This window comes from Hemicordylus capensis, chromosome 2 (assembly GCF_027244095.1).
Source record: "Hemicordylus capensis ecotype Gifberg chromosome 2, rHemCap1.1.pri, whole genome shotgun sequence".
Taxonomy (NCBI): Eukaryota; Metazoa; Chordata; class Lepidosauria; order Squamata; family Cordylidae; genus Hemicordylus; species Hemicordylus capensis.
In genome coordinates, this window is record NC_069658.1 from 713858 (window position 1) to 726399 (window position 12542).

General features: G+C 59.1%; 2 protein-coding genes across 3 annotated transcripts in view; one reads left to right on the top strand and one right to left on the bottom strand.

The window, feature by feature from the left end:
- The first annotated feature begins 894 nt into the window (after nt 1–894).
- FAM166B (family with sequence similarity 166 member B) lies at nt 895–9594 on the top strand. The gene is made up of 6 exons (XM_053293772.1): nt 895–1012; nt 6146–6354; nt 6939–7087; nt 7271–7484; nt 7660–7872; nt 9219–9594. Exons 1-6 carry the CDS (start codon nt 945–947, stop codon nt 9317–9319), a joined length of 954 nt encoding a protein of 317 aa, XP_053149747.1. The 5' UTR covers nt 895–944; the 3' UTR covers nt 9320–9594.
- A 1457-nt stretch (nt 9595–11051) lies between these two features.
- The window catches only part of RUSC2 (RUN and SH3 domain containing 2), a 46401-nt gene continuing 44910 nt past the window's right edge, over nt 11052–12542 (bottom strand). For both annotated transcript variants that reach the window (XM_053293766.1, XM_053293767.1), the window contains exon 12: nt 11052–12511. In XM_053293766.1, coding sequence (XP_053149741.1) covers nt 12316–12511 — 196 coding nt within the window. In that variant the 3' untranslated portion in view covers nt 11052–12315. The remainder of the gene's footprint in view (nt 12512–12542) is intronic.

Here is a 12542-nt window from a genome sequence, read left to right on the forward strand (position 1 = left end):
AGAAAGCCCTGGCCCTGATTCGCCCCAGCGGCCCCCAGCGGCCTCGTTGGGGTGGCCTTGCCTGCTGCCCTCCGGGTGTCCCTGCTGGCTCGGCATACAAAGCTGAGCGACTGGGAGGGCTCTGCCTCTGCCCAGCTGAGGGCGGCATTCGGAGCCCTCAGCAGTCAGGGAAGGGGGGGGGGGCCTCGTGTCACCCTCTTCCTCCTCCTTAGAGTGGGCAACTCCCCTCCTCCCCTCTCTGGCCCTCAAACAGATGCCGGCATAGCCAGCAATCTTGCTTCTGCCCAGGACAGCCCTGGTCTCCAGCACAAGCCCAGCCGAGGTGGGCTCATTTCCAGCCGTGGGTCCGGCTGTCCAAGGGGGTCTGTCCCAGGGGCCAGATGCTGCCATAGTCACAGCGGAGGAAGGAGGAGCCCCGGCCCACCATTGAGCTCCGCGCTGCTCTCCAGGGTTTCCGAGGGAGAAGGGCCTTTCTCCAGCCCTGCCTGGCAATGCCGCCTGCCCGGGGCCCTCGGCATGCCCTGCCCCAGAGTGGGGGTCTTTCTCCCCCTCCCCCTCCCCCGGGTCCAGAGCAGAGGCAGCAGGGCGAGACGCCCACCCCTTCCCGGCCGCAGTGTCCACCTGGAGACCCGCCACACACACACACCCTCAAGCTGCCAGTCCCAGAGGCACCCAGGGAGCCCCCCCCCCCGACCGCCCCACACGCACAGCTCCTCCAGGGCCCTGGGCTGCTCTCTGCCTGCCAGGCCAGGAGGCCAAGGAGGAGTCTCTCGGTGGCTCAGGTTTCCCCGGCACAGGCCCCTCCTCCTCCTCCTCCTCCTCCTCCTCCTCTCCACCAGCTCCCCCGGGCAGACACCTGCTGCCAACTCACAGGTTGGTCCCGTGCTGGCCGGGCTCTGACTGCACAGCTCCGAGGAGGAGAGCTCCGGAGAGAGGGGTGCACCATGGCCACAGCCTTTGCCCCGAAGGTCAGCCAGCTCCTGATGACCCCAGAGCCACACTACATCCCAGGGTGAGTGGAGCGGGGCCGGAGGCCTTCCTGGGGACCCCGAGAGAGAGCTGGCTGCTGGGCACACGTGGGGCCCCCTGCGCTCTGGGCCCGGCAGCAATGCCTGCAGCACCCCCCTCCTTGGGTGAGTGACGGCTTCCATCCTTCCTGAGGGACCCATGCCCGCAGTGGGGCTGGGGCAGGCAGAGGCAGCCCAGGGGCTGGGGCTGGCAGGGCTCCTCTCCCCGGCAGGCCACAGGCCTCTTGCCCAGCTGTCTGTGGACGGAGGCCTCCATGGCAACCCAACAGGAAATCGGACTGGGCACCACCTCGTCATCACAGGGAGAAACCCAGGAGGGCTGGGGAGGACCTGGCAGGCAGGCAGGAGAGGCAAACTCCCCCCCCCCCCGCTGCAAGGATAGGCTGGGCGAGAGGGGGGCATGCAAGGCAGACGGCCAGGCAGCAGGGCAAAGGTCTGTGAGCAGCAGGGAAGCCCCCTGTGCAGAGCCAGGAGAGGCTGCTTGCCCAGGACCTCCCTCCAGCTGGTTAGAATTCCTCCTCCACCTCCGAGGAGACAAACTCACTTTAACATCTGCCCTGTCCAGTCTGGAGCCAGGGGGGCTCAATTCATGGCCAAATGCCGCAATTCTCCCTCTTATGGAACATATAAACCAGAGCAGGCACGTAGGGAGGCAGCACGGAGCAAATATCCAGCCCAGATCAATATCTAGTTTATTTAGGTAAATACATATACAAAAGGACAGTTTACAGGCAAACAAAGCAAATCTGTTAAAATGTGCTAGCGAGGTACAAACGTTTCTTCCTATCTGGTGTTTCATAGGAGTGTCAGCAGGGGCGTAGCAAGGTTGGAGTGGGCCCAGAGACAAGATCTTTAAATGGACCCACCCTGCTCACTGAAGTTCAGCTCATGAAGTAAAGAAATCTAATACAGCATCATCCTAAATTATTTTTAAAAAGGTTTTGTCAATTGTGGACGATGCAAGTCATTGAATGGTACTAGAGAAAGACCTGCTGTTCTGGTAGCTCCAGGTCTTCACACTCCCATCAGTTTCAGAGGATGAATCCAACGGAAGGAAGCCCGGGCAGGTGCATGGCTGGGGGAGTCAGTCATGTGATTTGCCTCTTGAGGGCCCCCCAAGGCAGTGGGCCCCCAGACAACTGTCTCCCCTTGCCCTATTATCAGGGACGTATCTAGGGTGGGGCAGGCAGGGCACGTGTCCCGGGCGCCACTTGAAAGGGGGCACCATTTTTAAAAATTATTTTTTTTTAAAAAAAAAAGGCTGCCGAAAACAAAATGGCTACAGCACATGCTCAAATGGTCCCTGTGAGGCCCTAGAGGCCAGCGGGGGGGAGGGGGAACCTTTGTAGACCCCTCCATGGCCTTTAGGAAGCCCCTCAAATGGGCTACAGGTTTTTTTTTTAAATTAATATAATATAAGTCACTGTACACATATTCTTATATGTGACTTGTATGTGACCTTCAGACTTGTATTTTTCAGCTGATATTATGGTAAAGTTATCTGAAAGATGAGTGTCAGATGTTTGGACAGGGGGCACAATTTCAGTGCTTGCCCTAGGCGCTATTTTCCCTAGATACGCCTCTGCCTATTATACTTACGCCCCTGAGTGTCAGTAGATCTTAGTTTTTAAGGTGCAGTTCACAAAACAAAAGCTGATATCATGGTGAACTCTGCACACTCTTAGGAGCCATGCAGCATAGACACAGCTAACAAAGCTAAACTAACATACACCCCCCAAAAAATTCTGGAAACAGCAACTAACTTTAAAAGCTGGCTGTTTCCTTTATAGGGAAGACATCTAGCATGGACAAGAAGTGCAGCCAGGTGTTCATCGCACTCTTCCTCTCCGCTCGGAGGTGGGCACACATCCTAGGCTCTGATGGCTCAGGCACCTCTTCCAACAGCTTCATGCCCCTCCCTGACAGTAACAGGTCCTTAGACCAAAGGAGCACCCCTTTGCGCCAGGAGGTCTGGGTCCTTCACAAGGCTTCGAATCTTTTCCTGCCATATGGAAACCTCAGGAGGCCCCCTGATCCACCACAGGCTGGCTGGTGGGCAAGACCAGAAAGAGACAGAGGGATGGAAATCTGCCTCCGAGTGGCTTTTAGCGCCGCGGAGGGGAGTTCTGACGGGGAACTTCTTTGGGCTGAACAAAGGTCCATTCCACAACACACACACTCTCTTTTCATTTTAAATAGTACTTCCCAAATACATGACATAAAAAGAAAATACAAAATTACTTTCAGAATACTAAAGCTTCCATATGAATGTACATGTATATCACATGTAATTCTCCGTAATGAAGAAAAGAAGACCAGGCTGGTCAAATGGTTGTCCACCTCCACTTCCTCCTCCTTGGTCTCTGGACAACCCTTCAGCCCTTGAAGTGGTAAATGTTCGATCAGCTTCCGCTGATATGCCGACTGCTGCAACTTTTCCTGGATGGCGTTAGCTTGGCCACAGCCCCCCCTGCTCTGGTGGTACCTCCTGCTTAGACTACTGCAATGCGTTGTATGTGGGGCTGCCTTTGAAAGTGCTCTGGAAATTGCATTGGTTCCAAAATAGGGCCACACAATTAACCACCAAGGCTGGGCAATTTTTAAAATCTAATATATAGATATTAAACATGATATTTTGATCCCACCATGCCATGGCTTCGTCAGCTGCACTGGCTCCCAGCCCCAACTCAAAATGCTGGTTTTAACCTCTAAAGCCCTAAACGGCCTGGGACCAGGCTACCTGCTCCCTCCCCTCCCTGGGGCCGCAGTGGACTCTCACGGCGCAGCGAGGGCCCCTTGGAGCGGCTCCTCCGAGAGCCCCTTCCCGGGCAGGGCGCAGCTGGGCCTCTTCACCGGCGGTGCAGCTGGCGCAGCACCACAGGGCAGTCTCTCCCTCACGGCGGCAGCGGCAGCTCCTCCCGACTTCCAGCGGGGCCCGTCCCTTGGTGCCCAGAGGCCGGGCATCCCCTCCGCCCCAAGGCGGGCTGTTGCTTGCCGGGGGCTGGGAGGCGCCTTCCTTCCCAGCTCTGTGGTCCTCAGGAGGCGCCCCGCCCAGGGTGTGCTGCAACCTGCAGCAGTTCCAGGGCTGCCCCCCCCCGAGGGAGGGAGCAAGTGCAGCCCAGGACGGTGCTGGGGAGGAGTCAGCTGCATGGAAAAGGTGGGCCTGAGGAGGAGGAAGGGCCTTTTTTCTGCAGGGGTCCGGAGGGGAGGTCCAGGCGTGAGGAGGCCCGCGGCCCGTGGGGGATCCGGAGCAGCCTCTGTGTGGCTGAGGGTGAAGGAGTCGGAGGAAGAGCCGCCGAGGCCCCGAGCAGGAGGTGGGCATGGAGAGATGGTGTGGGGTGGTGCTGCTGCTAAAGATGCAGGCTGCCTCTCTCGGCTGGCTGCAGTGTCAGGCGGCATGGAAGTCTGACCGAAGCCGGAGTCAGACGAAGAGGAGAGGCCTGTGCGGGGAGTGCAGGAGCACGTCCTGCAGAGCGCAGACTGGGGCCATGGTGTGGGCTTTTGGAACCGAAGCAAGGCTCCCGGTGTGGCAAGTCAAGGGGAGCCTTCCTCTCCGCCTCATCTTCCAGCCTTGCCGCCACTCCTAGGAGCAGTTCTGCGCATTTCTCTGTTCATTCTGTACTACGTGGAGGGCAGCGGCGGAACTGAAGCCCAGGGGCGTATCTAGGGCAGGGCAGGCAGGGCACGTGCCCCGGGCGCCACTTGAAGGGGTGCCATTTTTTTAAATTAAAAAATTTAAAAATGGCCAACAAAAATAAAATGGCCACTGTGCATGCTCAAATGGCCTCTGTGAGGCCCTAGGTCATGCCAGGCCTCAGAGAGGAAATTTGAGCATGCGCGGTGGCCATTTTGTTTTCAGCAGCCATTTTTTAAAAAACAAAATTTATTTTTAAAAACGGCCACCGCACATGTTCAAATGGTCCCTGCGAGGCCCTAGAGGCCAGTAGGGGGAGGGGTAACCTTTGCAGACTCCCCCATGGCCTTTAGGAAGTCCCCCCGAAGGGGCTACAGGTAAAATAAAAAAATAAAGATATATATATTATATAAGTCACAGTACACATATTTAGTTTGGCACTATGTACAGAGAATCAGGGCTTGTGAATACTGAGCTGAAGCTTATGAGCTAGGATTGTATTCATTTGCTCTTACTTTGCTTCTTGTGATAAGTGAGTTAAATGTGATGTCTTAATAATATGACTATTAATGGTGAGTTTGTCTTTGAATCAGTGTGAAATCCTTAGTATTAAGGCCCACTGGGAGTTTCTTGCTCTCTTTCTCTCATTTTAACTGTCTTTCTGAAATACTAGAATATATTCCAAACAGTGCCACAGTTTACTCCGCATATCCTTTAATTATTTTCAGAGTATCTGGGAAAAGTCAAATTCTCCATTTATTTTTAAAACTTATGTAATGGTGATGCTACAATGCATAGTAGAGAATTAGACAGGCACTTCTGTTTAGTTTTGCAAGTACACCTCCACATAGTATTTGGGTATTTCATGAGCCCCAGCATCCTGAAATTTGTAGTTTTCCAGCATTTTTGGTCTGGCTACATCCATTACTAGGAATATGAAAAGATTAACGAGCTTGACTTGTATTTTTGGGCTGATATTATGGTAAGGTTATCTGAAAGATGGGTGTGGGATGCTTGGACAGGGGGCGCAATTTCAGTGCTTGCCCTGGGTGCTATTTTCCCTAGATATGCCTCTGCTGAAGCCCCTTCTCGGGAAGCCTCTTCTTGGCTCCAAGGTTGTCGAGTGGGAAGGCCGGGTCAGGGCAAGCCCTCCGAATTTGGCCGGCCTGCCTGTAGCCCCCACAGCCAGCCAGGCTCCAAATGGCTCCCCTGCCGCCCCCTGGGGCCACATTTGAGCATCATCCTGACCTGCTTGGGGGCCCTTTAACTAGCGTGCATCTCCCCGCCCCACACTTCTCCGGGGTGCTTTCCTGCATAGCGAGCGCTCTGAGACAATGATAAGGCAGCGAATCAGCCACGTTTAAGTGGCTGGTGTCCAGAGGGCAGCTCTGAGACACGGACGGCCCCCTCCCCGCCCCGGGGCTGTGCTGAGCCTGGGCCGGTGGTGCAGCCCCCCCTCCCACCCTGTCCTGTGTCCTTGCAGCTACGGCGGCCACTGTCCCCATTACAAGTTCACGCTGGGCCAGTCATATGGGAAACTGACGTCGCAGCTGCTCACTAGCCCCGAGGTGGTGCGCTCAGGCCAGCTGCTGCTGCAGGCCCGGCGATGCTGCCCCCAGGAGAGAGAGGCGGAGGGCAGTGGAGGAGGACCGGCAGCCCCCTTTGGGCGCCACATGATCCCGGGCTATACAGGTAAGAAGCAGCCGCTGCCCGCATGGAGGGGCCATTTCACAGGCAGAGTCATCGAGGTGGGGCACATGGGTTGCCCAGGGCTCACCTGGCTGCTGCAGCTTGAATCACCTGTGCTCAGTATGGGAGCGGCAAAGAGGGGTCCTGCCCATGCTGTTGTCATGTCGCTGCTGCCAGGAGAAAGTCATTTCGGAAGGGATGGAGCTGCGTTGTCGGCCTGTTGTATTGCTTACTCTGACTGGCAGCAACTTGCCCAAGCTTCAGACGGGGGCCTTTCCCAGCCCAGCCCGGAGCTGCTGCCAAGGACTGAGCTTCGGGTGCAGAATGAGGGTTCCAGCTACAGCCAGGGCCGGACTGGGGCACTGAGAGGGCGGTGGAATGTATGTGGGGAGGGCGCCAGGTTTTGAGCAGAATGATGGGTGCTGAAGGGTGGGAGTTGGGGCACAAGGGCGCTGCGCGGGTAGGGCGCACCGTTCACGGAGTGGGGCCCCCCGCCTCCCTCCCTCCCTCCCTCCCTCCCTCCCCCCACCACCCCCTCTCCCCAGCAGGGCCATCACCCCATTTGCTTCTCGTGTCTTCTGTGGCAGGCTTCATCCCGCGGGCACAGAACCACTTTGCCAAGAGCTTCAGCAAAATCGCCAAGGAGGCCAGGAGCGAGTTGGCCAGGCAGCTGGGGAGGGGAGCCGTGGCGGCAGCAGAAGCGCCTTTGCAGCCCCTCAGGCCAGCGGACTCCAAGGTGAGAGTGAGAGTGAGGCCCTTCCCGGGCCCCGGCATCGGGTGGGAACTGGTTCCAGGTCTGGCCCAGCAGGGCTCTTGCCAGGCTCTCCAGTTATTCCCGTATTTAATGGCGTCATTTCTTGCCAGTCTGCCCCCTACATTTCAAAGGTCTATTTACAAGGATGCAAACTATATGTTTTAGGTTGGGGGGGGCAGCCGTAATGTTTCCCACGGCCCACCCCCGCCCCACCCCTTGCCCCTCCTGTGCCAGCAGCTCCTCACCGCCAAGTACCAGACCCCACTGGAAGCCGTGCCCAGCACCAACGCCCCCCGCCAGGTGCCCCGCCGGGCCTTCAAGCCACAGGGCTCCCCCTACGCCATGGAGGACAGCAACCCCCAGAAGTACTTCATTCCAGGTGAGCTGCCAGGCAGAAGCCTCCCGCCGGGGGGCAGTGAAGCTGGCTGCTTTCCAGGGTGCCCCTGAAAAACCAGCAGGGCAGCTGGTGCTGCTGGGCCCAGGATGCTCCCCCCCCACCCCGGGAAGGGGGCGGGCAGACGTCTGCCAGGCGCTCACCCTCACACCCCACGCAGGCTTCACCGGCTTCATCCCCCGGGCCCAGTATCTGATCGGGGCCAGCTACCCAGTGATCACCCACCGGGCCTTGGTGGAGTTTGGCCAGATGCTCCGGAGAGCCGGGCCAGAGCCTTCAGGGAGCCCCCAAGGCCGCCGAGCCCTCCCACCGCTGGCCAAGACCTACCCCACCAACAGGGGCCTCCTGCCCCACTACAAGGGCTACGTGCCAGGTAAGCAGGGGCCCCAGCTGCCGGCACTCTCAGAGGGCCTTCTGTGGAACTCGCCCGCTTGCAAGAGAAGCTGCCCCAGGCAGCAGCTGGCTTGGCTCTCTGGTTCAGAGCGGGCGCTTGCGAGCCTGCCCAGAGAGGCTGCTGATGGAGCACTGCTCCAAAACAGACCCCCCCACACACACACACCATCTCCTGCAGCCGCTGCTTGTGGGGATGGAGGACCTCCACATCCGCCAGCAGTGGAGCAGAAGGCTGCGCCCAAAGGATCTCTCTCTCTCTCTCTCTCCCCCGCCCTGAAGGCTCCCTGCCTGGGGGCTGCAGCAGTGCTCCAAGACTGCCTCTTCCAGGGGTCCTTCCTGGAACAAGACCAAGCGAGGTTGGGAAAGATGTGGGTTGGCTTGCATGAATGGACCCCTGCTCTTCCGGGGTGCTGAGCAACCGGGGGGGTGTGTGCGGGGGCCCTCCAGAAATCTCCTCCTCCTCCTCCTCCTGGCTGGCTGTGCTTACTCTGGTGTGTCCCTGAGGAAAGCCAGCTTCATTTTTGCAGCAAGGTTCCCCCCGCCCAGAGTGCAATGAATGGATTCTGCACACGTGTACACACACACACACACACACACACACACACCCCGGAATTCTCTCCAACCACAGGGCCACTTTCAGCCTGCAGCTGGGTGGGAAAGCAAAGCATCCCAGGCCAAAGCTGCAAGGACAGCTTGTATAGGAATGTGCCAAACATGTGAGTTGCCCCCCCACCCCCCACCCCCACTGCGCTGCACTTTGAATAAGAAAGGACAGGCCAGCAATGGCCTGGAGATCAACTTCTCTGCTCTAGGGAAGGGCCTTGCTGTGTTTTGCTCCCCTTAGGGAGGTCGAAGGCAGGGTCAGAATGTGGCCCCTGGAACCCCGAGGCAGAAGCACAGCAGGCTTGGGCCTCCAGCAGGCCAGCATGCTCCCGGCGGCTTTTTGCTGGCAGCATTCCTTCTGCCAGTCTCTGGCACCGTCAGTCCACTTCCTGCGGGGGCCCCTGTGAGAGCGTCAAGAAAGCCCCACAGACCCCACCAGGCTGGAGAGCCAGACATGGGCAGCAGCAAGAGGGGTCCCTCCAGCCAAGGAAGGCAGAAGCCATGGCGGATCAGACCCGTCACGCGCATCTGCCAGAAGCTGCCCCTTCCCATCTGCCCTGCAGGGAGCAAGGCCAGCTTCAGCCGGGGCCTGAGTGCCACTTGCCCCATGGCTTGAGCGTGCCCGTTCCCCCGCCCCCCCCCCCCCGCTGCCGCCACCGCCGGGAGCTCTGGCCTGGTGTTGGGCTTGGCCTCTTCACAGCATCCCCTCCGGCCTCCGTGCAGGTTACAAGTTCCAGTTTGGCCACACCTACGGCTGCCTGACCTGCAATGCCCTGGGCCGGAGCACCCTGGAGAAGCAGGCGCAGGAGGCCCTGCTGCCCTAGAGGGAGACTCCCCCTGCCCCAGGGAGAAGAGGACAGGCAAGACCCCCACGCCACATCCTGTCTGGGGCTAGACGGACCAAGAAGGCAGGATTCCCAGCGAGGGCATTTTCCGTCCGAGGACAAGGGGCAGGAACTCCTCACTCCTGCGGTTTCAACTGTAGAAACAAAGCCTTTCCGCTGTCTAGAAGTGGGCCAGGAGGTGTGACAAGTACTTTAAAATCCACTCAACCAAGAGAGTAAACATTGCTGGAATAAAATGCTTCTTTGAATTAGAACATGCAGAGTGTGTCTTTCCTACAGACCATTCTTTCAGTCGTGCTTAGGATCTTGCATTCACCTGCAGAACCACCAAAATCATGGGTACTAGAGAGTGAGCAAACGAGTTCAGACGATCCACCCACATGGTGATGGGTGTGCATCAAAGTTGGGGAAAGGGAAGCGGTTGTTGCCTGGATATCCTGCAAGAGCTCAGTGGGGGGATGCTGGGGAAAGCCTCCAAGCACAACCGCAGGGCTGTGGCTGCTGCCACCACAGGTCTTGGGAGACTGCAACCCCCCTTCCCCCCGTCAGCTCAGGGTCCCCTCCCTGGGGAGGGTCCTTCCTTCAGCCGGGGCCTTCTTACAGCAGGAGTTGCACAAGCAGCAGCTCAACCTGCTGTTGCTTAAAGGAAGGAACGGAGAGGAGAGCTGGTCTTGGGGCAGCAAGCATGACTTGTCCCCTTAGCTAAGCAGGGTCCGCCCTGGTTGCATGTGAATGGGAGACCTGAGGTGTGAGCACTGGAAGCGATTCCCCCTCAGCAGGGGATGGAGCTGCTCTGGGAAGAGCATCTGGGTTCCCTGTTCCCTCCCTGGCAGCATCTCCAAAGAGATAGGTCTGGGAGAGAGACGCCTGCCTGCAACCTTGGAGAAGCCGCTGCCAGTCAGGGCAGACAATACTGCGCCAGATGGACCAATGGTCTGACTCAGTATGTGGCAGCTTCCTATGAAGACCATGCCGTGGAATGGCCTTGCAGACGCACACCCGCTGGGGCCAGGCACGCTCGCTCTGAAGCGGGGCTTGGAGGCGGTGTGGGGGGGACCCCGGTCTTCGTGATGGAGCTCGGCTTTCATGTTGTAGCTCTCAAGAGCTGCTGCTGCCGCCACCATGAGTGAAACCTTGAGTGATTTGGGCTGTGGGACAGGATACTTTGGAGACGCGGGCCTTGGGGCTGGAGGGGACCAGGCTGAGAGAGAAGAGAGGGGCTGCTCCTCCCAGGGACACCAGAGATGCCGCCCTCAGAGCTCCAGGCATGCCCAGAGGGACGCTTTCTTCCCACAGCTCCTGGAAGTCGGCCTTGGCAAACACTGGCCCCACCCCACTCCTGCAACTTCCTGTGGGGGGAGATCCCGGTGTGTGTGTTTCCTCCTCGGTAGCACTGCAAAGGCCCGGACTGTGTGGGCACAGAGGTGGCCTGTGAAAGCAGAGGGAGGGGCCCACCGGCAGCCCCACCTCAACTCCTGCCCGCCTCCCACTGCTCCCAGAGTCCCTCTCCATCTTGGGAAACCCTTTGCAGAGCCCGGAGGGCAAAGGCCACAGCTTTCCGCCAGTTCGGGCGGGGGTGTGTGTGTGACCGGTCTCCACCCTGGAGCTTCCCTGCTTTCTGCTTCAGCAGGGACTGGGGCGGGCGGGGGGGGTGGGGTGACACTTCGAGGACTGCCTGCCCAGAAACTGGGGTGGAATCACCAGCCACCGCTGCAGAGGGGGGCTCTTAACCAGCACCTTTTTTTTATTAATATGCATCATAAATAAAGAAATAAATAAAGGCCAGACACCCTGTTCTAACGCCAGAAGTACAAATCAAAGATGGCGCCATCTCTGCAGGAGCCTCATGTACACGCAGGAGCCACTTTGCAACCTCTGATCAGAGAGCCCCTGTGAGGCAAGGCGGGCGGGGGGGGGTGGACCCAACCCCAGCCCAGCCCTCGAATACTGACTGGCAGGCCTCTGCACCCATCCTGCCCATTGGCGACAGAGGGGTCGGCAGGGGGGCACAAGGCCAAGAGCTTCCCCATCACCTTTCCCCTGGGAGGGGAGGAACACAACACAGAAGGGGGCACTGGTGGGGCTCCCAGGCCCACAGAAGACCCTCCCCCCAATATGTGGCAGGCAGTTCCACCAGCACTGCCCGGGCCGTGCCCTTCTGCTGCTGCCCTTCACCCTCAGTGGGGGGAGGGCGGAGGACCCCACTGTGGCTGCAAGCACAGCCCCTCGCCCCATGCCAGCAGCTCCCCCCTCCCCCGTCTCCCTTTGTAGGAGACCCCCACAGACCAGCTACTTCTAACACAGAACGGCCATCAACCTCTATCAAAGCACGACAGACACACACAGGCTGGACTACGTTCCCTCTGAGGGGGGCTGGCCTCCCCGCTCCTTCCCCCTGAATCCAGAGGCCCTGGAGGTGGGTCTGCTCCCGCGGGCCGCACAAAGGCCCCTGTGCCATGGGGGGGGGGGACACAAGACACAATGGCGTGTTAATATATGTTAGCACACAGTTCTAGAGGTTCTAGAGCAGGGTTCCCTGCAGTTCTGCCTGCACCCACCAGGGGCAGCCTGCAGAGACGAGGCCCCTGCCAGCACACTCAGATGGAGGAGGAGCAATGCATGCTGGGGGCTGTAGTTTGACACAGGCTGCACCACCACTCTGGGTGAGGGCACCCCCTCCGGAAGTCTGTGTGGAGGCGGACGGCAGGAGTGAAGGAGTGAAGAAGAGTTCCTTGGTGGAAAGGGGGGCGGCGGTGGCGGGGGGGGGGCATGCACGGTGCCGCTTGGCAACACGAGATCCCTGCCAATGGGGCGAGGCGACCCCCAAGGCGGAGGGCAAGGAACAGCTACACTGACGGAGTTTCCACGGAAGGGGCAAGGGGGACGCCACAGCCGCTGCCGCCGCCACCGCTGCGGTCTCGCTGGGCGGCCAGTCGGGCTGCGGGGTTCTGTGCTTTGCCGGGCTCTCCTTGCCCTCAGTCGTCCTCGTCCTCCATGTGGGTGACGTACATGATGGGCACCAGCCCGCTCTCCCCTCCTCCTCCTCCTCCTCCTCGGCTGCACCGCAAGCAGTCGGCATCCAGCTTGGCCAGCACCCGCAGGACGTCCCCCTTCTTGAAGCTCAGCTGGCCGGCCTCGGTGGCGATGTGGTGGCAGAGCGCCTTCACCTCCCTGGGAGGAAGGAAACCCAGCCACGAGGTCA